This window comes from Emydura macquarii, unplaced genomic scaffold (genome assembly GCF_026122565.2).
Source record: "Emydura macquarii macquarii isolate MOO-44397 ecotype Brisbane River unplaced genomic scaffold, CSIRO-AGI_Emac_v2 contig_2994, whole genome shotgun sequence".
In the NCBI taxonomy this organism is placed as follows: domain Eukaryota; kingdom Metazoa; phylum Chordata; order Testudines; family Chelidae; genus Emydura; species Emydura macquarii.
This window is the reverse complement of record NW_027133131.1, coordinates 4980975-5003323: the sequence shown is the minus strand read 5'-3', so window position 1 is coordinate 5003323 and position 22349 is coordinate 4980975. Positions and strand designations below refer to the sequence as shown.

Here is a 22349-nt window from a genome sequence, read left to right as displayed (position 1 = left end):
TGGGTGCGGCACCCCACTAGGACACAAGAGCTCTTGGTTCTATTCCCGACTCTGCCACTGATGGGTTGCATGACCCTGCCCATGTTACTTTCCTCTCCCACCCTTGGTCTGAAGAGCCTCTGGGCAGGCTCTATCTTCTATGTGGTGCCCAGCATGGTGGGGCTCTGATCTCAGCGCGATGTCTAGGTGTTAGTGAATACTAATAATAACAACAGCCAACTTCTTTGTGTCCCAGCCTAGCCTCTCTGGTCACTCACAATACAGCAGCCAAGGGGGCCGGGCATGTGTGTGACCCTTTCTACAGAGGACCCAAGGAGATGCCTGTGCCGGAAGGAATCACAGATTGTTTCCCTCCACGCCCGGCACCAGCATTTATGAGTCTGTCTCTTTGGAAGGCTCTTGGGCCACAACTTTCCAAAGTGCCGGGTGATTTTGGGGATCCTAACTGGAGGTGCTTTTCAAGGAGTCTGATTTCCAACAGGTGCTGAGTGCTGCCCTTGGAAACCCAGGTCTCTTTAAGGCATCTCACACAGGGCACCCGAAATCGCTACGTTTTTTGAAAAGCTTGCCAAGATATCGGAAAAGCTCAGACCTTCCCCCACACATACCCCCAGCCTGCACTAGCCCCTGTCCCAACCCTCCACCGCGGCTTTGCCTTTACTGGGTGACTTCTTATTTTTAAACAAATTCTCTTAAAAGACCGAGAACTGAATAAACAAACTTCAGAGGCAGCTCTCTGCTCTCATCTGCCCCCAGCTGCAGCTGGGAGCGGGAGATCATATGTCTTTCAATCTCCTCCTATGATCCCGCGCTGCGGTTCATGATGAGGATGGTTCTTGCTGAAGGCCCATTGTCTGCCTCTCCGTGACAACCCTTGTATCTCCACGGTGCCCTGTGCTGTCTGGTAACTGGGGAAACCAGCCCTCAGAGAGACTAGCAACCAGGAGCCAAATGCCACATGTCTTTCAGCCCGACTCCTGCAGGAAGGATTCTCAGGGATCCATCTAGATCTCTCTCCTCCTTGCTAATCTTACAGGCCTCCCATGCATGTGATTCAAGAAATCAACTGGCGGGATCTCAGGGGGGAGGAGATAGGACTTACAGGGGTTCCCCCTGCACTGGATGGAGGTGGCTTTGGGGAAATCTGGGTGGGCTGCCTCTTTTCAGACTGTCCCAGCCCTCGGGTGGCTCAGTTTTCAGCTGGATGCTTTGCACTGTGGCCTGGTTTTATTGACTCTTTATTTGTTTAACAAGGGGCTCGATCCTGCTCCAGAAAGCCGGGAAACACTAGATGAACTGTAAGCACGTGCCTTGGTCCCACTGAAGTCAAGGGGATTCACACACGTGCTTCAAGTGAAGTACGTGTTCTGCTGGTTCGAGGCCACAGCGCCCCGCCCTTTCCAGCGCTGAACCCCAAAAGTAGCCCCGTTTACTCCCTAGACTCACCTGCCCTTTTGCTTTTCTCTCTCTCCTGCTGTTTTTTCTTGTGCTCTTTCTCCTGATCCCTTTCCTTCTCTCTCTCTTTTCGCTGTCTTTCCCATTCTTTCTTCTTCCTTGTTTTCGCCTTCTCTTTTCCCCTTTCTTTCCCCATCTTTCTCACTCTGCCTTCCTTTCTTTCTGACATTTTTTCCCCATCCTTTCTCTCTCTTTCTCATTCATTCACTCTCTTTCCATTGTCTTTTTTCTTTTTCTCTCTCTCCTTCTCTCCCACTGCTGCTGGTTCACACTCAGGCCTTATCTTTGCTCGCTGCCCCAGCAGGTGACCCTGAAAACCCAGGTCAGGCCAGAGGTGAGCAGAGGAATGAAGCGCTCCGTGGGTTTTCACTGATGCTTGCAAAAAAGGCGGAGGGGGGGATATTTCTGGCTGGTCCCTCGCTCAGCTACATGAGAAGTGTCTGCCGGAGACTCATCACCTACCTTAGACCCTGGGCCACCAGGGAAGCCAGGAGCTCCAGAGGGGCCGACGGGTCCCTGGGCAGAGAGAAACAGAAGTTAGAGTCGGCCCACAAAGACGAGCAGCAAAGTCCAAATTCAAAGCTCAGGCAGGGTGTCGCCGTTTGGGGGCGCTGCTTGGACTGATGCCCACACAAGCGCGGACAAAGGGTTCCTTATCGGGTGAGGGGGGTGGCATGTCACCTGCTCCCCGGAGAGTGAAAATCTAAACCAGCGGGCCCACGAGGGTGGAGCGTGCAGAGGCGACTAGAGGGACTCAGGACAGCTGAGTTCCACAATCTGAACAGCTGGGCTGCGTCGAGTCTCGCTGCCAGGAGAAGTGTGCCAGACACGGGGTCTGCGCCAGCCCAGAGCTAGCAGCCGTGATCAGTGCCTACCCCTGAGCAGCACAAGGGATCCCAAACCCGGCAGACTAGCGACCATCCGCTGGCGGGGGAGGACTCAGCCAGGGCTGTCACAGGGGGCTCTCCTACGGCTCCCACGCACACATTGTGGGGGAACCACACGGAACCTGGCCCGCACCACTGGAGGGCTCACAAACTATTTAAGGCGATACCAGCCGATTACTGTACTCCGCTGGGAGGAAGGGAGGGGGGCAATTGCCGGAGGGCGAGTGTGTGTGATATTTTCAGTCGCATTGGTGGCGGCTGATCTCTTCAGGAGAGGTTCCGGCCTTTTGTTCTGTGATTGTACAGCGCCTGGCACAAGGGGGCCCTGGGCTGAGACGTGCAAGCGCAATATAAATAATAAATAGCGCTCCTGCACTTAGGACGTGATGTGGAGGGAGCCCAGAGTACACGGGCCGGGGCCCATTTTAAAAAATATCCCTGTCCATTGTGAAAAGGCCACTGCCGTTTTCAGCAAAATCTTCCTGGACAAAGACTGTGGTTTTAGAAGTAGTAATAAATAATGTACTTACGGGAGGACCAGCGGGGCCGGGGAGACCATCATTGCCACGAGCACCCTGTGGAAACAAGGCAACGGGGGTCAGAAGAGAAACCCTCCTCAACAAGTGACTAATAAGACATGACGAGTGACTGGCTGACAGATAAGACAGTGTGGTCTCGTGTGTAGTGCACTAAACTAGGACTCAGGAGATCTAGATTCTGTCCTCAGCTCTGCCGGTGATCTTGGACAAGTCATTTCCCCTCCGTCTCTTTTATTCTGGCTAGATAGTTAGCTCTTTGGGGCAAGAATTGTCTCTTGCTAAATGTCTATACAGCAACCAGCATAGTGGGGCCCTGGACAACACTTGTCTAGGGGGTGGCAAAGCAAAGAGAGCAGGGATGAGCCAACAGGCTGCACAAGTTCATGGTCCTTTAGATTTTAAAAGAAAGGCGGTGGTGGGTTTTGACTCCTTTCCAGCTAAAGCTAGGGGGACAGACGCAGAAAGCAGCAGGGATTTTTGCAAGCTCCTGGTGGCTGTCGCATTCTTGCAGCGAGTTGGTCCAGATCTGTAGATATTGTTAAGTTCAACAACCTCTCTCCACGTGGGCTGGCACACCAGGTGCTGGCCCCTAGGAGGCGCTGTGTAGGAGCTTCCACCAGCAAAGCATATTTTCCTTTGCCAATGTAGTCTAAATACGGTGCTGAAGTCAGCGGACCAGATGCCCAGCTAGTGAAAATCAGATGTAGTTCCATCAAAGGCAATGGAGATGCACCAGTTTACATCAGCTAAGGATTTGGAGTTGCTCTTTTACACTCAAAGGGCATGATTCTGGTTTCCCCTCGCCCATTGTTTGCCCATCGGTGTAACTCCATTGACATCCATAGAATTACTCCTGATTTTACACCCACATCTGTCAGATCAGAATCTGGGCCCATCTACGTCCACCAGGGCTGGACTGAGCATGGATTTCAGCATCACCCCGCAAGCCGCTAGTCCACAGTGAGGCACAAGAGCAAGTAGCTAAGCAGCCCTTGTTCCTTCCCCCCACCACGCAGCAGCCCAGAAAGAACCAGCCACACTACAGGGGATTGGTAAATTAATGGGTGCATCTGAATACAGGTTCCCAAGACAGACTCCATTCACACGCTGTCACGGCCTGTGCGATATTTTATGCCCCGAATAGAGCCTGGGGGAGGGAGCCATCCTGATCTCGGAGGGAGTCCACAGCCGCTGGTGGTTTGACACCAGCACGCACGAGAGCAGAATCAGGCCAGGCTGTGCTTAGACAGACAGCTGAACAAGCATCCGCGAAGCCTTGCTGTGAGGAATTAATTACCCAGCGGAAAGGGGGCATAAAGCGGAAATGAGATGAAAGCCTGCAATGCCTGGAAATATGTCTTCAGACTTAGATCTGCTTTACTAGGTAATGGAGCAAACTCCCAGGGGAAGCAGTCACAGCTGGATAAAGCCCTTTATTGTGAAAAACATGCCTGCGTTAGCTGGGGGCTGGACTGCGGGTTCAAGGCCCAGATCCTCAAAGATATTCAGGCTCCTAACTTCCAATGATTTCAATGCTTTTGAGGATCTAGGCCCAAGTAGCTCTTTCCCGTCTGGCTCTGTGGATCCATAGATATCACAAACTAACCCTATTAAGGCTCTCAAATTGCCAGCCCCAAACATTTAACTGTCACAAGTCAGGCCTCAAAAAGATGAGATTGGCTTAAAAATTATGAATTCTGCACGATTTTTCTTTGTCTTCTGGTTTATTTTGCACTTAGATCACGTTTTTTAAGCTTTACTCTGCAACCACGCTGGCTAGAACCTTTTTTACACAAAAGTTGAGATTCTCCCCTATTCCCATGACCCCAGGATCTGGGGCTTTAAGAACACCACCAAAAATCACGAGACTCACGATAAAATTGCCAGACTTGGCAACATAGAGGCTGGTCCGCGCTGCGTCCTGAGTACCGAAGTCTCAGTTCAGACTGATGTTGAAATCCACACCAGCTGGGAATGGCCGGCCGGGTGGATTTATCTCACAGACCTTCATGTAACTTTGACAAGAGGGCAGGGAAGAGGTAATAGCCAATCAACCTGGCTTCTTCTTAGGCACTCTGAGGATCTGCGCTTTTCCTCCTGACCCCCACTATTTGGATGTTGGTTTAAGCCCTGAAGCTCCACTATCTTCACCCACCCTATTGGTACGATCCCAAAGTATCTCCCCTGGCTCTTCATCCCGTGCAAGGCACCTTGCAAGAATAAGGGCTCAGGGCTGGTGCCAAAATCTCTTGCTGAACTTCATGGCCATTCCAGGGGCTTTCGCGTGCTCAGCGAATGGGGGATTTTATGCTACAGTGACTATATTACCAGCTGACAGCGGGAAGCCCTGGGGGCTTCTTAAGAAAATGTAGGAAACACGTCCAAGCACGATGAGGCCAGCAATGCTGCGTTGAACCCTTGAACCTGTAGCTTTGCTTAGCAATGCATGGATCACATATAGCTTACAGCTCGTCCACACAACACAGGAAGCACCTGTTCCCCCCACTGTGCTAAGCAACACACAAAACGCCTGTGCCTGCGGCTTTGCTGAGCAACACAAACAATACCTGTGCCTGCAGCTTTGTTCGCCTGTACCTACCGCTTTGCTATGCAACACTCGGCTCACCGACAACTTTGCTAAGCAATACACAGAGCGCCCGTACCTCCAGTTTTTCTATGCAACACAGAGAGCTCCTGTCTCGACTTTGGATAAGCACTGCACAGAGCGCCTGCCCCTACACGTTTCTGAAATATGCAGCATTCTTCCAAAGCCAGGTTAGCGAGCCGGACCCTTCCACTGCAGATAAGGGGCCTGCTTCCCTCTCGTATGGATCCTTCTGCAATAGCTCTCAAGTACATTTAATTACCTAAGGGACAGAACTTTACTCGGCTGGTCTGCGCTGAAAAATGATAACCTTCACACCTCTAAGTGCCATAGGTAAGCCAACCTAACCCCAGTGCAGACCCCGCTAAGTCGACAGAAGAATTCTTCCATCCACCTAGCTACCGCTTCTCAAGGAAGTGGATGCGGGAAAACCCCTTCCATCGATCTAGGGAGCACCTTGGCGACAGCAGCTAAGCTGCAGCACTGAACACGGCAGGGCCTGTAGCGTAGGCACGGCCTGAGGCTGAGGATCTCAGTCTCTCAAATGAGCAATGCCCTCGGGTGAAATCTCCTCAGTGCAGAGGGCCAGCACGCTTTTAATGGCTCTTGGGTGCATAACCTCTTAGCCCATTGGAAAAGGCCCTGAAGGACAGCGTTCAGCCCAGTGCAATCTAGTGGGAGTCACTTTGGTGAGGCGCATGCAGCCTGAGGCCACCCAATGCATCTTGTTGCAAACCAGGAGGCCCGACACAATCCGACGCTGCACGGGGCACTGCTGGGTGTTTCTCCCACGCTGACTCCTGCCTGCAGTGCAGCACAATGCAGGTCCCTGCGCTACCTCCTGCACCTCACTGCAGCCCAGTGCGTGTCCATGCACTGACTGCTGCAACTCACTGCAACGCTCTCCCTGCTCTGACTCCTGCAGCAGCTCGGCCTTGCAAAATGCAGGCTCCTGCGCTGACTCCTCCAGTTCAATGCTGCACCATGCACGGCCCGGTGCAGTAGAAGAGACATCCCTGCTCTGACGCCTGTGGCTTGATGCATGTCCCTGCACTGACAGCTGCAGCCCAGCACAGCACAATGCATGTTCCTCTGCTGATTCCTGTCCCCTCATGCATGCCCCTGCACCCACTCCTGCTGCCCAGTGCAGCCCAGCTCCGGTGGCTGCGAGGCAGAAAGGCCGATGCAACACAGCACGTTGCCCCGCAGTCATTCAATCGATGCCAATGCAGCACATGCCTTCATTGGGGGCCTGAACCCAGCTACAGCAAGCAAGCAAAAGCAAAGCAGTGGGACGCAGATCACTGCGGGACGGCACGAGGCATGGGGCAATGCACTCCACAGAGACCACACTCATCACTAAACTACAGAACACACTGTTCCCTCCCTGCTGTAAATGGGTCTCAGCCAGGACAGATCTGGGCCTATCTGTGAATATTTGCAGAGCCCCACGTCGCCAGAAGGGGGTGGAAATTCACCAGTGAATTGCCTGAGACTTGGGAGAGAGATCAGGCCAGCCAGCTGTTTGCAGATCTTGCCTGGCATGCCAACCTTTGACTTGGGAATCTGGCTGATAGCTATCCAATGGATCAGGAATCCTACCCCCTACACAGCCACAGATTTATTGACAACCTGCAACTGAGTGGCGAAGGGCATCTTGCCCACCCAGTCAGGGGAGCTGGAACAATGTGTCCAGTGGGGATGCTGAGAGCCACTGGACCAAACTGGAAACCCTGCATAAGATGGAAACCACTTCAAGCCAGGGGGTGCAGAAGCCCCCCTATTTCCAGCACCTAGCACCCAGTGTGAAATGCCCTTGGCTGTCTCTGGCCAGGGCAGATTGGGTGGAGATGTACAAAGCCACCTAGGGGGATGTGGACGTCCAACTGCCTGTGAATTTTAAAGGGATCCAGGCATCCAAATCCTCTACGTGTGTGAAAATCTCACCTAGAACATCAGCTCGGGACTGAGATGATGCTGGGGTAACTGAACTCTACTGGGAATCCTCAGGCTAGAGCAGTGGTTCCCAACCCACGGCCTTTCAAAGTGGCCTGCAGCTCCCCTCCCACTGGCTGCATAGGGAGCCGCTGCCTACGGACCCAGGCGGAGCACGTTGCCGCGGGGCTAAAAGACCGGTGCAGGATTCTTGCTGCAGCCAAGGGGATGGGAAATCAGTGCTCCCCTGCCCCTGGCTGGAGCAGGGAGCACAGCAAAGCTCCGCCTGGTCCCTAGGTGCTGGGGTCCCTGCTGGAGCCAGGGGGAGGGGAGCACTGATCTCCCGTCCTCCTGGCTGCAGAAGGGAACCACTGCCTAGGGACCCAAGTGGAGTGCACGGGGCTACAGGTTTCCCTGCTGCAGCTAGGGAGATGGGAGGTCAGCCAGGGGGGAGGGAGCCCCCTCGCTGAACTCCTTCCGTCTGGCTACAGTGGGAGTGGAGGTGGGGGGCTGCTGGCGGAGGCTGGTGGCCCTTCAAGGTTGTAAAAATGATATCTGTGGCCCTTGAGGCAAAGAGTTTGGGACCCCCTGGCATAGAGGGATGCCGGTGATCGTCCCAAATAATCACTTCCCGATGAGCTGTCCCCATGGTAATTATTGTGCAGCTCAGGGGCCAGATCCCTTCCCTCAGAGACAGCAGGGGATGTTTTGCTGCGGAGGAGTTGCATGGCATTGTAATGATGGTGGCTAGTTACTATTGGGGTTCTGGTTTGTTATGCATCTATTCCCCAGCACATGGCTGCAGGGACGGGGAAGAGCAGGCAGCATGGAAGGAAACTTTAATACTCACAGCAGCACCGGAGGGGCCGGGACGTCCTCTTTCACCTGGGAGGCCACGGGGCCCCTGGAAAACAGCAGTGAAAATGATGAGGCTCGTCTTATTACAATCCTCTCGTCACAATTACGCATTACATCTGCACGCTCTCAGTCTCCATGGTGCAATGCCTTTTAGTCCCATCGGAGTGAGCTATATGGGGGCAGCAAAGGGGTCCGGCTAAGCCTGATCCTCTGTTCCTGCAATTGCTGCTTAAAGCGCCTCCTTAACTCCCTGTACTCTGAAACTGTGTCCCTGGTACACATTAGAGCAGCCTTGGGGTTGCTCTAGCTCCGCTCTAGCCTCCTATGGGATGGGAAGCAGACAGTTGCCATATCGCAGGATTCTCCAGCCACATCCCCACTTCAGCCCCTGTTTTGTGGGGCTGGGAACAGGGCCAGTGCCGAGCATTCATATTACCTTTACATGGGCTTGTGCAGGGGGTGCTCTCAGGCTATGTCTACACTGCACATTAAGCCCGGGCTCTGTCTCCGGGTTTGAGCCTATGCCCCACTTCCTTCCACACACAAATCAGTCTGATTTGGATCAACAAGCACTCAGGACCTGGGTCCCAGGATCCTGCTAAGAGGGTGGGTTAGAACCCGAGACCCACTGAGGCTCAGGTCCAAGCCCTGTCATTTTGCAGTGTGGACGCAGGCCAAGCGGCAGAGCTGAGTCCGAGGGGGTGTGTGTAGCGCCGTGTGGAGGCGTTGTTTGTACAGCTCTGAGTCCTGGGGGCAACCGTTATAAACCCAGATTTACAATGCGGTGTGGACGCTCACACACTGGCTTGGAAACACCGAGTCCATAAAACCGGATCCCACAGATCCAGGCTTAGTGACCAGTGTAGACGTACTCTCTGGGGGTACAGCATAAAAGGAGCATACTGTATGTACAGCATACAGCCGCACAAAAGGAGCCCTAGCCTAAATGAAAATCGGGCCAGTGTCATAACTCTGCAGTAGTACAACAGGCTGGTATTTTGCACCTTCCTTTCTCTCTGATGTGAGGGTGCTTTAACCAGACGGATGTTCTCCACTTCTAGTGCGTGCAAAAGCTTCCTCTGACAGTGAGAGCTGGTGTAGGGCTGGTTTTCTGTGACGCGAGAGACACTGGGCTGGGACTGAAGAGATCTGGGTGCTAGCCCTTTGCCCGTCTCAGCGCAGGATTGTTACAAATATCCATGCACACACTAACAGAGGCAGGCTGGTCCCGGGGCTAGATCACTGGCAGTGAGTGAATCAACCTCGGTTCTATTCCTGGGCCTGCTGTGTGACCGTTGGCAAGTCACTTCCCTGCTCCATGCCTCATTTTGCCCTCCTAGCTCTTGTCTATTTAGACTGTAAGGCCCGGATTTTTTCCTTAACTGCCTAAATCCCTTTTGAAAATGGGACATAGGCTTCTAAATCACTTAGGTATTGCGACACTGAGTGCAACAGCAGCAGCTAAATACCTTTAACAATCTGGGCCTAAGCTCTTCGGGCAGGGACTGTCTGACTCTGGGTTTATACAGTACCTAGCACAGTGGGGCCCTGATCTCAGCTGAGCCCACTAGGTGATAAATAATAAGATAAGACCATAAGGACGGCCATATTGGGTCAGACCAATGGTCCATCTAGTCCAGTATCCTGTCTTGTGACAGTAGCCGGTGACAGATGCTTCAGAAGGAATGAACAGACCAGGGCAAATTCAAGTGAACCATTCCCTGTCATCCAGTCCCAGCTTATGGAGTTGGAGGTTTAGGGACACCCAGACCATGGGTTGCGTCCCTGACCGTCTTGGCTAATAGCCATTGATGGACTGATCCTCCAGCAACCTATCTCATTCTTTTCTGAACCCCGTTATACTTTTGGCCTTCACAACATCCCCTGGCAAGGAGTCCCACAGGTTGACTGTGCGTTGTGTGAAGTGCTGCCTTTTCTTTGTTTTAAATGTGCTGTCTATTGATTTCATTGGGTGATCCCTAGTTCTTGTGTTATGTTAAGGGGTAAATAACACTTCCCTGGCCACTTTTTCTGTGCTAGTCATGATTTTATAGACTCCTATCATATCCCCCGAGTTGTCTCTTTTCTAAGCTGAACAGACTCAATCTTTTTAATCTCTCCTCATATCGAAGCTGTTCTACACCCCAATCATTTTTGTCACTCTTCTCTGTACCTTTTCCAATTCTAGCATCTTTTTTCACATGGGGAGACCAGAACTGCACGCAGTATTCAAGATGTGGGCATGCTAGGGATTTATAGAGAAGCATTATGACATTTTCTGGTTTATTATCCATCCCTTTTAACAGTTCCTAACGTGGTTAGCTTTTTTTCACTGCTGCTGCACACTGAGCAGAGGTTTTCAGAGAACTACCCACACCGACTCCCAGATCTCTTCCTTGAGTGGTCACCGCTACGTTACACCTCTTCGTTTTGTACACATAGCTGGGGTGATTTTTTTTTTCCAACGGTGCATGACTTTGCACTTATCAACAGTGAATTTCACCTCCCATTTTGTTACCCTGCAGAGCGACATCCGTAACACAGGGATGGCAGAGGTTATCCTGGGCAAGTCATTATCCTTTTCTTCCTTTGTCTGTCTGGTCTATTTAGACCATATGCTCTTTGGGGCAGGGTCTGTCTCTCACTGTGTTCATGCAGCACCTAGCACAAGCGGCCCACGCCCGGCATTGCTCTAACACAAAGAAGAAGAGTTGTGAGGCTCACACTCACCATGGGACCAGGAGAACCATTCTCACCAGGAGACCCAGCTTCGCCCTAGAATGGAAGAGGCAAAGAGAATTAAGTTCCATCCTGCCTTTGGCCCCGATTCCTATCAGAAGGCAGAGGCAGGGCTACAGTGCTACAAACATCCACACTGAGTCCAACGGGGGAGTCAGGTGGGCAAAAGAAACTGCCACGAGATTCTTCTATCTCTTCTAGTCTATTTAACCTGCCTTTAATTATCTGGCTAGGTTTCTACACTAGGCCTATCACCCCATCACCTGATCAAGAGATGTTTGCCAGACACGGGCAGCAGACTGAACAGTATTTACACTTGCCCCTGGACTAGGCGTCAACCTACCTGAGTTCAAATCCTGCTTCTGCTACTGCCTCACTGTGTGACCTTGGGCAAGCTCCTGCCTCTCCTTCTATTCAGACTGGTAGTTCTTTGGGGCAGGTAGATCTTTCACTGTGTTTTTATACAGCACCTAGCACAACGGGGCCCTGATCTCGAGTCTCCCCCTCTAGTCGCTACTGCAATGCACGTAATAAATAGCAATACCAATAACTTCCCAATTACCAGTTTCATTTCAGATGCTAGAAACTTGACACCCGTCTGCTAAACAGCTCACCTTAGCACCTGCAGCTCCCGCTTCTCCTTTGGAGCCATCTAACCCCGGGTAACCCTAGGGAGAGAAGCAAAGTCACGGTTACTCTCCCAGCAAGCCCGAGCAAAGGGGAGAACTAATGCTGCGTAAGTCATAACCAAGTGTGCTTACTCTGTGACCTTTGACTCCTGGGAGACCTGGAGTTCCTGGGAAGCCTCGAGCACCCTACAACGAAAGCAACAAGGGTCAATCCAGGCAACAGGCAGGGAATAAAGAAGGGGGTGAAAAGGGGATCAAGTCTCTCAAATATGCTCAAATATTACATTATTAACAAGCTCCAGGACCGGAAGTAAATCATTCTTTCAGTGGTTTGTTTATCAGGGTAACATATTGGGTCAGATTAGACTAACACACAGAATCCGATTGTGTTAACATATAGGGTAACATAGACAGCCACATCACAGTAACAGACAGGGCCATATAGGGTAATATAGAGAGCCAAATTAGGGTAACCTATAGGGCCAGACCAGGGTAACCTATAGGACCATAATGGGTAACACATAGCACCAGATCAGGGTAGTCTATAGGGCTTGATCCTCAGCAGGTGTCAATCAAGGGAGCTATGCCAGTTTACACCACAGAGACCGGTTTGAGACAGGCTTGAAGCAAAGTCCTGCATCTGAATGCCCGTGAGTGCTGGGGGGACTTCAGACGCCCACTGTCACAAACGGCCCCTGATCGTTAGTGGGCAGGGACTTAAATCCGTGGGTCTGAATTTTGCAGCCCTGAGCCCCTCCCGACGTCTCCTTGGCAAAAATCATTAGGTTTCAGTGATGCATTTCCCCCAACTTCTCCTGTAGCAATAACTAAGGAGACAAAAGAGCTGGGCTGGTGACTTGCGGCCATCTGGCCACCCAGCCACGCCTCCGGGACACATGGGTATATATTGGACTTCACAGCCTGGAGCCCTATACCTGAGGGCCGGGAGATCCACGTTCACCAGATTTACCAGGTTTGCCTGCTTCACCCTGAGAGAGAAAGAGAGAGAAGAAAACCCCTTAGCTTCCTTCAGAGCGAGGTATAGCGGAACTAGAACCGGGAGGCAAAGAACTCAGCGCGGATCATTGACGCGGTCTGTTTTCCGCGCTCGCTACTGCACTGAATGCATCAGAGCTAGAATTTCAGGAGCAATAATCCCTGGAACGATCTCTGCTAGGTGCAGCACAGCCAGGACCTAGGGGAAACAGCCCCGGTGTCAATCGGTGATGCACAAAGATTTACGTGCTGGATGCTTGAATACATTCAACTGGCTGCAGTCAGCTGCAGACTCTTAGCTCCCACAGCCTGGTTTCTGCAGCGCTCCGCCTTCCAACCTGCCTTGATGCCCAAGCAGTAAGCTGCCATGCAGTAAACGAGTGGACACAGAATACTTACATCATCGCCGGGTTTTCCAGGTGGTCCGGGAGGCCCTCGGGGACCCATTGGCCCCTAGAAAGACAGACAGAGTCAGTGTGACATGTGCCAGTCAGGCAGGACGTTCAGGTTGCTGCTGGGAGAGAGTCGGAACCTTTTTTATTGGAGTCACGCCAATCCCTATCGTTAAGGGGGGTCTCGGGGCTTGGGGTTGTCACCACACAGGGTAAGAGGTAACTCGGCTAATGGGCTTCGAAGGCAACATTGTCTCAAAGGGGATCTACAAGCCCTTGCATTGGTACCTGCCTTTTCGCTGGGTCTGTGGGTTGGGGACTTCCAATATTCTCCACTGGGGCTAGGCAAAGAGTTACGGGGAAGCTCATGGACCCATCCAAAAAAAAAAAAAGACCTATTTGTTCTTGCCCAGCAGAAGCCTGCCTCCCTGGGAGCTTGAGTATGGCTGACTCCAGCATCCCAACGGCATCGTGCCACCAGCACTGTCCATCCCAGAAGAGCCCCAGGCTCTGCGAGTCCAGCCCTGGATTCAGGTAACCAGCGAAAGCTGGACGCACAAGGGAAGAAATTGGCCAAGAAGGGAAGAGAGAGAAGTCCAGTTGTTTTCCAAGCGGCCTGTGCTCTCTGCCCCCCGCAGCCTGGGCCAGTGTCGTGCTGTCGTTAGGTTTACATCACCATGCCACATGGTGACATCACGCACTGGAAATATCACGGTCCGGGTTTGCTGAGCTGGGCCTCTGAGCCCAGGAGCAGGTTAGCACAGCTCCCCCCACTGCCCGGGCCACAAGCCGGAAACGTGCTCTGCAAAGTCGACAAAGCCCTGGCTGGGATGATGTAGTCGGGGTTGGTCCTGCTTTGAGCAGGGGGTGGGACTAGATACCTCCTGAGCTCCCTGCCAGCCCTCATCTGCTATGATTCTAACTCTGCAGCAACAGAGCGGCTCCTCCCGAGTGCCCTCTGCTTCTATGGGATGTGTGCAATAAGCACAGCCCTAAAACCTCTAGCGGTGAGCTTGGCGCCTCTCCAAGACTAAGCCGTGCTGGCCTGAATGGGAGGCCACCGAGGAAAGCTCCGACTTCTGTCGGAAGCAAGCTCAGTGAGCCAGCAGGGCGTGCTCTTCTCTGTGAGTCAGCACTGAACCCGTCACGGAGTTGCCAGAGGTGCTCAGATGGGACACACAAGGACACACAAGCCGCGTTCTCCCCATTAGAGACACATTAACGTGTCTTGTTAGAGCAAAGTTGTAAATTGCAGCTCCGACTGCCTGCCTAAAACCCACCTCCTCTTGGGAGGGACGTCCCTTGATCCCAGTTTTGGACCGTCCCTTGTCATTACGCAGTGTTCCCTGAGCACCAACTTTCTGGGGGTTTCTGTAGCCCAGCTTCAAAAGACCCACCCCTGGCCTTGGAAGAGGATTCCGCTGCCGGCCCCATCTCTCACCGCCGGGACGTTCCGCCTGACATTCACCCTAACTTTGACTCCCTCGTTCATTTCCTCTCGTTGCTCCCCATGGAGCAAGCTAAACGGGCCCGATCCTCAGTGGGTGTCACTAAAAGTTGGCGTCCAACAGCGAGATCAACCATCTGCAGGGCTGACCGCAAAAGTCTCTGCCCCTCGCTGACCTTAGAAGGAGAGCTGCTCCTGCCTACGGAACGTCTGGCTCAGAATAAACAGCAGCACTATACTCCCGAGACTGCTTTTGTCTCCTCCCCTTCTCAGCCGCTGCTCAGCAAAGTTCTTTTAATCGTTTCTCTTCCCCCAGTGTCGCCTCCACCCGACTGATCTTCTCTGAACTCCCTCCGATTTGCTGATCACTTGGAGGTCATACTAAAACACTGGTCAGAGGCGATATGTGGCGGAGGGAGAGGGGGGTCACATTCCACCCCCCCAGATTTGCTACTCGGCTTGGGAAGCTGGCTGTCCTCACTCTGCTCTGTCCCCCCGCAACTATCGTCAGGCCTGGATCATCTCTGGAAATGGTTCTCCACTATTTCCATACCCCATCTACCCAGGATCTAGCTAGCCACCCCCACAACGAAGGACGGTGTAGCGGCTAGGGTGCTAACTTCAGACTGGGTTCAATGCTTTGTTCTGGCATAGACTTTCTGGGCAAGTCACTCGGGCCCAGATCCTCTAAGGATCTGAAATCAACGGGAGTTACTGGCCCCTGTCGGAAGACAGGATACTGGGCTAGATGGACCATTGGTCTGACCCAGTAGGGTTGTTCTTATGTTCTTAGGAGTCTGGTGTCTAAATATCTTTGAGGATCTGGGCCTTAGGTCTCAGTTCCACAGCTGTAAAATGGGAATAGCACCACTCTCCTCCCTCACGGGGTGCTGTGATGATATAGACTTTAAAGATTGCAAGGTGCTCAGAAGTTACAGTGACGGGGCTGCAGATCCACTCGCCCCCTGCATTTAGCCAGGGCAGGGTGGGTTATGACTCCCAGGTTAAGAACCACTGGGCAGAAGCATTCGAGACGTGCTCTAACCTTCCTGCCCCAGATGCAGCTGCAAACTGCCTGGCCTGTTTGCATTGCAAAGTTACGTCCCCGGGGAAGCAGTCGAAGCCTGAATGCTTGGCAGGTCTGGACAAAGCCTGTGAGAGTAAAGAATGACCCAGAGGCTATGGTGGGTGACCCTTTACTGCAGTCCTTTGGATCATTCCCCTCCCCCCCCGGTGGAGTAGCATTTCTTCACGCTGCACCGTATGCTGCTATTTTCCAGGTCTATCTGGGCCCCTTCACAAATTTTTCCCTTTCCTGACTGTTGTTTACAACTCCCCCAAAGGTAGTCTCATCCCCCAGCCGCATTAATGGGCTGTTTGCCTCCCAGACCATTAATGAAAAGGTTCTACAGGACCGAATCTAACACCATGCCCTGTGATGCCCCACTATATAAATTACCATTCACCATAGGTGCATGGGTAGGAAGGCTAGTCTCATGGGTATGGTACTGGCCTGGGACTCAGCCATCCGGGGGAGGGGAATCTATTCCCAGCTCTGCCACAGACTCCTTGGCTGAGCTTGGGAAAGTCACTTAATCAACCTCATGCCTCAGTTTCCCTGTCTTTAAAATGGGGAGTTATATTTTCTCTACCTGTTTTAGGATAACATCCATTAGTGTCTGTCAGGCTCCCAGGAGTGACAGTGATATCAGTACAGAGACAGATTGATCCATGCCTTGTAGTCAGTTTTCATGGAGTTTGCCAGTGTGGGACAGACACAGGATCAAATACCTCAGTTCAGTATCTACATATATTACATCCACTGGACTCCCCTTCTACCTAGATACTTGCACTCTGTCTCTCCATCACCATTGTAGCTGAGCCCCTTTGTCCTTTCTCATCCTGCCACGCAAAGCGATCGACTGAGTCCGGAGAGAGCTACTCTTTACCGCTTCCCACATCATCACTGCCACCAACTATGCAGCTTCTCTAGCGTACAGCATCAGAGCGCATCCTCGTCGCGCCGTGTGCCCCTATGGGACACACACTGCACCTGATTCTCATTGGCACTAAGGTCCCTTTACACCATCTGAGCAGCGCAAAGAAGACTTAAAGTAGGAGTGAGCTACGTGTGCACCCACTTTATTGGTACCTTACATGGCCAGAGCAGTGTACAGGGGTCTTAGTGCAAATCAGAGCTGTCCCATTCATTCTGTTTCCGTTCTGTTCATCCCATTGATCATCAGCCTCCTGTGCCTAAAGCCTAGGCTTGAGATTTTTCAAATCCACCTCCAGGATTTAGAAGCGCAATCCCCATTAGTTATACTGGGAACTGTGTGTCCAAATCTCTTAGGCCCCTTTGAACATCTCCGCCGATGTCTCTGATCTAAGCTCTCCCTCCATCTGTCACCCCAGTTTTGATTATCAGTGAGATAATAGCAGCGACTCAGAGCAGGGAGGTTTCCGCTGAGATATATTTCCCCGGGAAGCTGGCGTCGGGGTCTCTTGGTGGAGAGGCTGTTTGGAATTCCTCAGGGCAGCTCGAAGGCAGGGCTCGGGTTTCTGGGACATTTCCAGGTTCAGCTGGGATGTTGGAAGTTTGCACATGTAACCGGGGGGGGGGGGGGGGGGGTTGATTTGTTCCTTTGGCCAAAAGCATAGCCGCTGGTTACTCACAGAAGTTCCAGGTTCACCAGGTTCTCCGGGATTGCCTTGAAATCCTTGAGGGCCCTGCAAGGTACCACACAAAAGCCTCATTAGCCGTCTCAACAACGAAGCTCTATATATCCGCTTGATTATTTCACACCCAATGAAACAGATCACTCTCGAAAGGGCAGGTACTTACAGGAGATCCTGATGGTCCTGGAGGTCCTCGCGGTCCCATAGGTCCCTACATTGAGAAAGAAAAATCACAGTCATTAAGGAAAAGTCTAAGCCGCCCAGTGAATGGGGGCGAGAGGGTTCAGCTGACGGCCCGTAAAGAACAAGGATCTTTCCCCCTCGGCAAGAGAATATTCTGAAATCGTCCCTTTTATTTTCAGCCCCTCAGGATGCATCACCTGAACTCTTTTTACTTATAGAAGCTGCTTGGAGGAAAGGAAAAAAAAAAAGCAGCACGCTTTCTCCTGGAACGTAGCCATGTTTACTAAGCCCTGCTTTTCATTTACTGCTTGCCAAGAAAGGCTGGAGAGCAGAAATTTCCTGCTGGAAATCTTGTGGGATTCTTGAAGAACAGTAGCTGCTATCATGCTTTCCTCAGCCCTTGGTCCAAGAGTAACAGACACCAGCCCTTAAACAAAACGTTCTATAACTTCCCCTCCCGGCAGCGTCTATTTAAATGATCTGGCGTGTGACTTGGGATGCCCTGGAAGCAGAGCAAAGGCCGAGGCAATTAAATCATCTTGGTGCTAAGTAAATTGTTGGTTATGCAACCACTTTATAGTCATCTTGGTGTGTTGTGGCTGGGATTCTAGGGACAGAATCTCTGCAGGTGAAATTCAGCGTCGACTTCAATGCAACCATGCTGAGTTCCACCAGTTGAAGATCTGGCTCATAGATAATGCCAAGCTGTGATTTAGTGGCCTGATTTTTTCAAATTGCTGAGCAACCCCCAGCTCCTGTAGGCTACAACCCTAAATATCAGGCCTCCCACAAAGAGGCCGCATCGTGTCTCGGTTGCTAAAAGGAATCAGACAGCTGTCTTACCATAGGTCCCTGCATCACACCCAACTGAGCGCCGCCAGCCTTCTCATCAAATCCTCCCGCCATCTGAGCAGCAAAGTTCTGCAAACAGGACCAAAGCACAGTCACATCTGAGTGGGATCCTTTTTAATTTTCAGCCAAGCCACGCGATGGGGATGCAGACTGCAAAGCCATCAAAACTACTGATAGCTGAAAGTGTCTGGTAAAGTATTAATATTGGTAAAGTATTTGGATCCATTAGGAAAAACGTATAAGCCAGTATAACCTGATAAGCAACACATCAGGGAACCAAACATTCCCTGTACCTGATATGTCTCAGAAACAAACAAAATGAGTTTATTTAGAGCGGATATTTGGAAAATCTGAGGTGCATCTTAAAGATTTGCTGGGCATCTATTTGCAGTAAATATGCAAAATGTTCCAACATTTCATTTTAAATTTCCTCGAGGTTATTACTTCAGAGTCAACCTTTTTATGTGGTAATATTTAGAGGGGAGAAATGTCTTTGAAGAGGAAGAAACAAATAAGAAAAAGACCAAATGATGTCTCTACTTTGCTCTGACTATGTTTTGCAAAAGGTTAGTTTCTAACAGACGGTGACGGGCACTCTCCAAAGACAGAAATCGTTTCTGTTTTGTTTTGATTTTTTTAAAGGAACTGTCCAACAGTTCCTCATAAATCCAAAGAGTGATTCATTCATCTGAAAGACTGGGAGACTAGAAAACTCAGGCGCAGTGAGTCGAAAGATAGTTCACAGCATTTGTGGTCATTAAAAAGGCACTTTTCAATGGGGCACTGTTGAGTTAAATAAGCTTAGTCTTGCACAAGGTAAGACCAACAGAAATATTTCCTTGGTTTTTTATTTTAAATACCACCATGTGGTATCTACCTGCCCCCCTACCCTCACGCACACATCAATCACTGCACGGTTCAGTTAGTGCACGGAAATCATGGAGTAAAATTGACCAGGAACAGAAGTGAAGCACTAAAAGATTCCTTTGTGGTATTTGCAGCCTTGGGCTCCCTCATGAAAGCCATAGATTAGGAACATAAGTGAAACTCTAAATATTCCCCTGCAATGTTTGCTTCCCCTTCACTACAGCTGTAGGCTAGTGCAAAGCCTGGAGTGAAACTGACTAGGGACAGAAGTGAAATTGACTTGTGAGCTGGTGAAAGGCCAGAGCAATAAAGGCCTTTATTACTGCATGTCTGCACAGTGTCTAGCACCATAGGGGATCGGTAGCTGCAAAACAAATAATCTTGAGGAAGCAAGATTGATGGTAACACATTTGTCTCGAATGCTGAATAATCAAAAATGTCATTATCTAATTTTTAAGATGAGCCCTAAAATGACATGAATAGTCCTATCGAATCAGTGACTTCTGCTGAATTATACACACGCAAAAGGCCCTTCCAGTCAGTCTGTGCAGCCTTCTGTCCTGGGTGTGAAGGTTGAAAAATAAAACCATAAGGGTACTCACTCCACCAAGCCCAGGGGGCCCTGGGGGACCCGGGGGTCCTGGGGGTCCGGGGTTTCCAGGGGTACCAGGTTCACCATCTCTACCCCGAGGGCCAGGAACACCCTACACAGATCAAAGAAAAAAGATGACTCGAGACAGACATCTACTAGAAGCCAACAACAGCCTGCATCCTTATTGCTGATATGACATGAGTCCTTGGAACGGAGTATATTATTGATTCCATATTATTTGATTATCTGTAATCAATTATTAATTAAATATGCTCAAGTATTATTATGTATTAAGTATAATTATTAATACGGAGTGGTGCTTTATTCCTCAGGATGTAAATGGCCCACAACATACGTTAATTATACATCATTAATTATTAGTAGTAACTTATTATCAGTGACAGATTGCCAGTCATTAAGTACTAAGCATCCTTATTATTCATACAGAGTGGTGCTTTATTAATGTGAATGTAGACAACTCACAGCATATATTCATCATTTTACACATTAATTATTGTTAACTATATACCACTGTTAAGGGGTTTTGTTATTGTTAATATAGCACCATAATGGAAGCATGGTGCTTTGGAAACATAGATTCCTGGTCCATGACAGAGTCCCCTAGACATCATCATCATAGGTGGCAAGTTCTCTGCCCCGATGAGATTACAATATATCTGAAAGAATATTATTCATGTGTTAAGAGGCAGAAATATGAAGATGGGGATATGCCACTTTGATGCTTTTGGAAGTATTTTAAGTGCTGGTTTTTTTGCTCTATGTTGGTTGTTTTTTCTTAAACTCACTTTTTCTCCTTTATCCCCACGGTCGCCCCTTGGTCCTTGTTCCCCTGATGGTCCCTGAAACAGGTGAGACAAGAGGAGTTAAATATTCTCCAAAGAATATTTTTTTTGGCCTGCAAACATTCAAACAATGTGATAGAGAAAGTGAGCTCCTCACCTGTGGTCCAGGTGGCCCTCTTGGTCCTACAACCTGGGTGGGGGAGAGAAGCATAGGAAAACTTAGCTGAGAAGGAAGCTTACACAGGAGTCTCCCATGGCACCCTACGTGCCACTATGGGAAATAAATGAATGAAGGACGTGCAGAAAACGCAGATTAAAACTTACATCTTTAATATCACCAGGTTCCCCTTTTTGTCCCTGCAATGCAAAGCACGTGGAATTAGAACCCTGATTTATGCACACAGTTGATTCATGCGATTCTGCAGTCCACCCCTTGCCTATCCCACTGCTAGACCCATCACAGAACGGCATGTAATCACCCTGCTGTGTGTCCACACAATCCTGCAAAGGACTGAGCAGAGCACTTCAGCACACTCTGTGCTTTAAACACAAGAGTAATTGTCCCATTGAAGTCTTCCTTACCCGTATGGGAATAAGCACCATATAACTGCATCCACAAAGGCTGGGTTGCTCCGTTTTAACTAGACCGGTCTAGTTAAAATGGTACAACTTGTGTGTCTACCTGGAGTCTGATTCTGTTCTCACTTCCACCAGCCTGACATTGGAGAAATGCCACTGACTCCAGCGGATTCACTCCTGATTGACAACAGTGTAGGTGAGAACAGAATCCAGAACAGTATATCCATGGAACTGTAATAAAGGCCAAAGACTGATGCCCAGGGCAATGAAAGAAAAATGTGATGGCTGGTCATGATGAATAATACAAAGAGTGATCTCACCTTGGGGCCAGGTTGCCCTGTTGGAAATGAGAGAGAGAAAGTGTCAGTATCACGATGAAACGTATCATTTAAGCACCTCTGCGCACAAAGATGCACACGACAAGGCATTGGATAAGACGCCAGGGAGGGATATGATTGAGGTAACATTGGTTTCTCTTCTATACCCAACTTCCTGAGTATTACTATCACTGCTCTTATGGAGGGGGTGATAAATTGGCCAGCATTGCGCATATGCAGGCAAGGCGTAGTGCAAAGCAACATGGGATGATAGGCTTCCAAATTGCTAATGGTGGGGTGGCGAAAATTTCAGATCTAGGGCGGGCTAGTCACTTTGCCCTCCCAGAAATGACAAGCCCGTGGTTATGAAGAAGCCAAAGGATAATGCACTCAGCCAAAACACATAGGTTAAAAAAAAAAAACCAAAACAAGGAAAATCTTCTGAAGCCAGCGTGCCAAAGACCAAAAAAGGCAGGCATTAAAAGCTACATTCAGCACAGTACCAAATCAACATGATGGAGTTTCAGGGGGAAATGTTAACATTTGCTCTCAACCCTTCACTCACACTGGCAGGCTCAAAGGCATTTCCTAATTAAAGAGGAGAACAGGGATGGCATTTGACAGGTAGCCTGTGTCAGCAAAGGGTTAAAAAAGGCAACGTCTGCTTTCAATGGAACTAGAACAGAGAAGGTCTTCAAAACAGAGGCACTTGCACCTGAAATAGCATATTGGGTTCAGCTCAGGATCTCAAAGTCCTTAACAAATGGGAGTGAATTGTGCCCCAGGCTGGGAGCGTTTTATTACCAACTCCCATTTTGAAGCTAGAGAAACTGAACATTGCACAGTGAGTTTTTTACAAAGCCAGGCACAGAATTCTGATTTCATGGAGGCCCAGCCTTTCCTTTGACTCTCAGGACCACCCATGACCCTCCATGACTAGGTCATTTTGAAGGCAGTATTAAAACTAAATGAAGAAAAGTTTTGATCTTTGCTAG

At 50.2% G+C, this 22349-nt stretch overlaps 1 protein-coding gene across 1 annotated transcript in view; it reads right to left on the bottom strand.

Annotated features, from left to right (window-relative positions):
- The window catches only part of COL2A1 (collagen type II alpha 1 chain), a 61295-nt gene that overhangs the window by 32562 nt on the left and 6384 nt on the right, over positions 1 to 22349 (bottom strand). The window contains exons 4-19 of the mRNA XM_067529710.1: positions 21358 to 21374; positions 20783 to 20815; positions 20616 to 20648; positions 20462 to 20515; positions 19666 to 19767; positions 18188 to 18265; positions 17328 to 17372; positions 17159 to 17212; positions 13043 to 13096; positions 12583 to 12636; positions 11780 to 11833; positions 11633 to 11686; positions 11010 to 11054; positions 8272 to 8325; positions 2873 to 2917; positions 1918 to 1971 (exon numbers count right to left, since the gene is read on the bottom strand). Coding sequence (XP_067385811.1) covers positions 1918 to 1971; positions 2873 to 2917; positions 8272 to 8325; positions 11010 to 11054; positions 11633 to 11686; positions 11780 to 11833; positions 12583 to 12636; positions 13043 to 13096; positions 17159 to 17212; positions 17328 to 17372; positions 18188 to 18265; positions 19666 to 19767; positions 20462 to 20515; positions 20616 to 20648; positions 20783 to 20815; positions 21358 to 21374 — 830 coding nt within the window. The remainder of the gene's footprint in view (positions 1 to 1917; positions 1972 to 2872; positions 2918 to 8271; positions 8326 to 11009; positions 11055 to 11632; positions 11687 to 11779; positions 11834 to 12582; positions 12637 to 13042; positions 13097 to 17158; positions 17213 to 17327; positions 17373 to 18187; positions 18266 to 19665; positions 19768 to 20461; positions 20516 to 20615; positions 20649 to 20782; positions 20816 to 21357; positions 21375 to 22349) is intronic.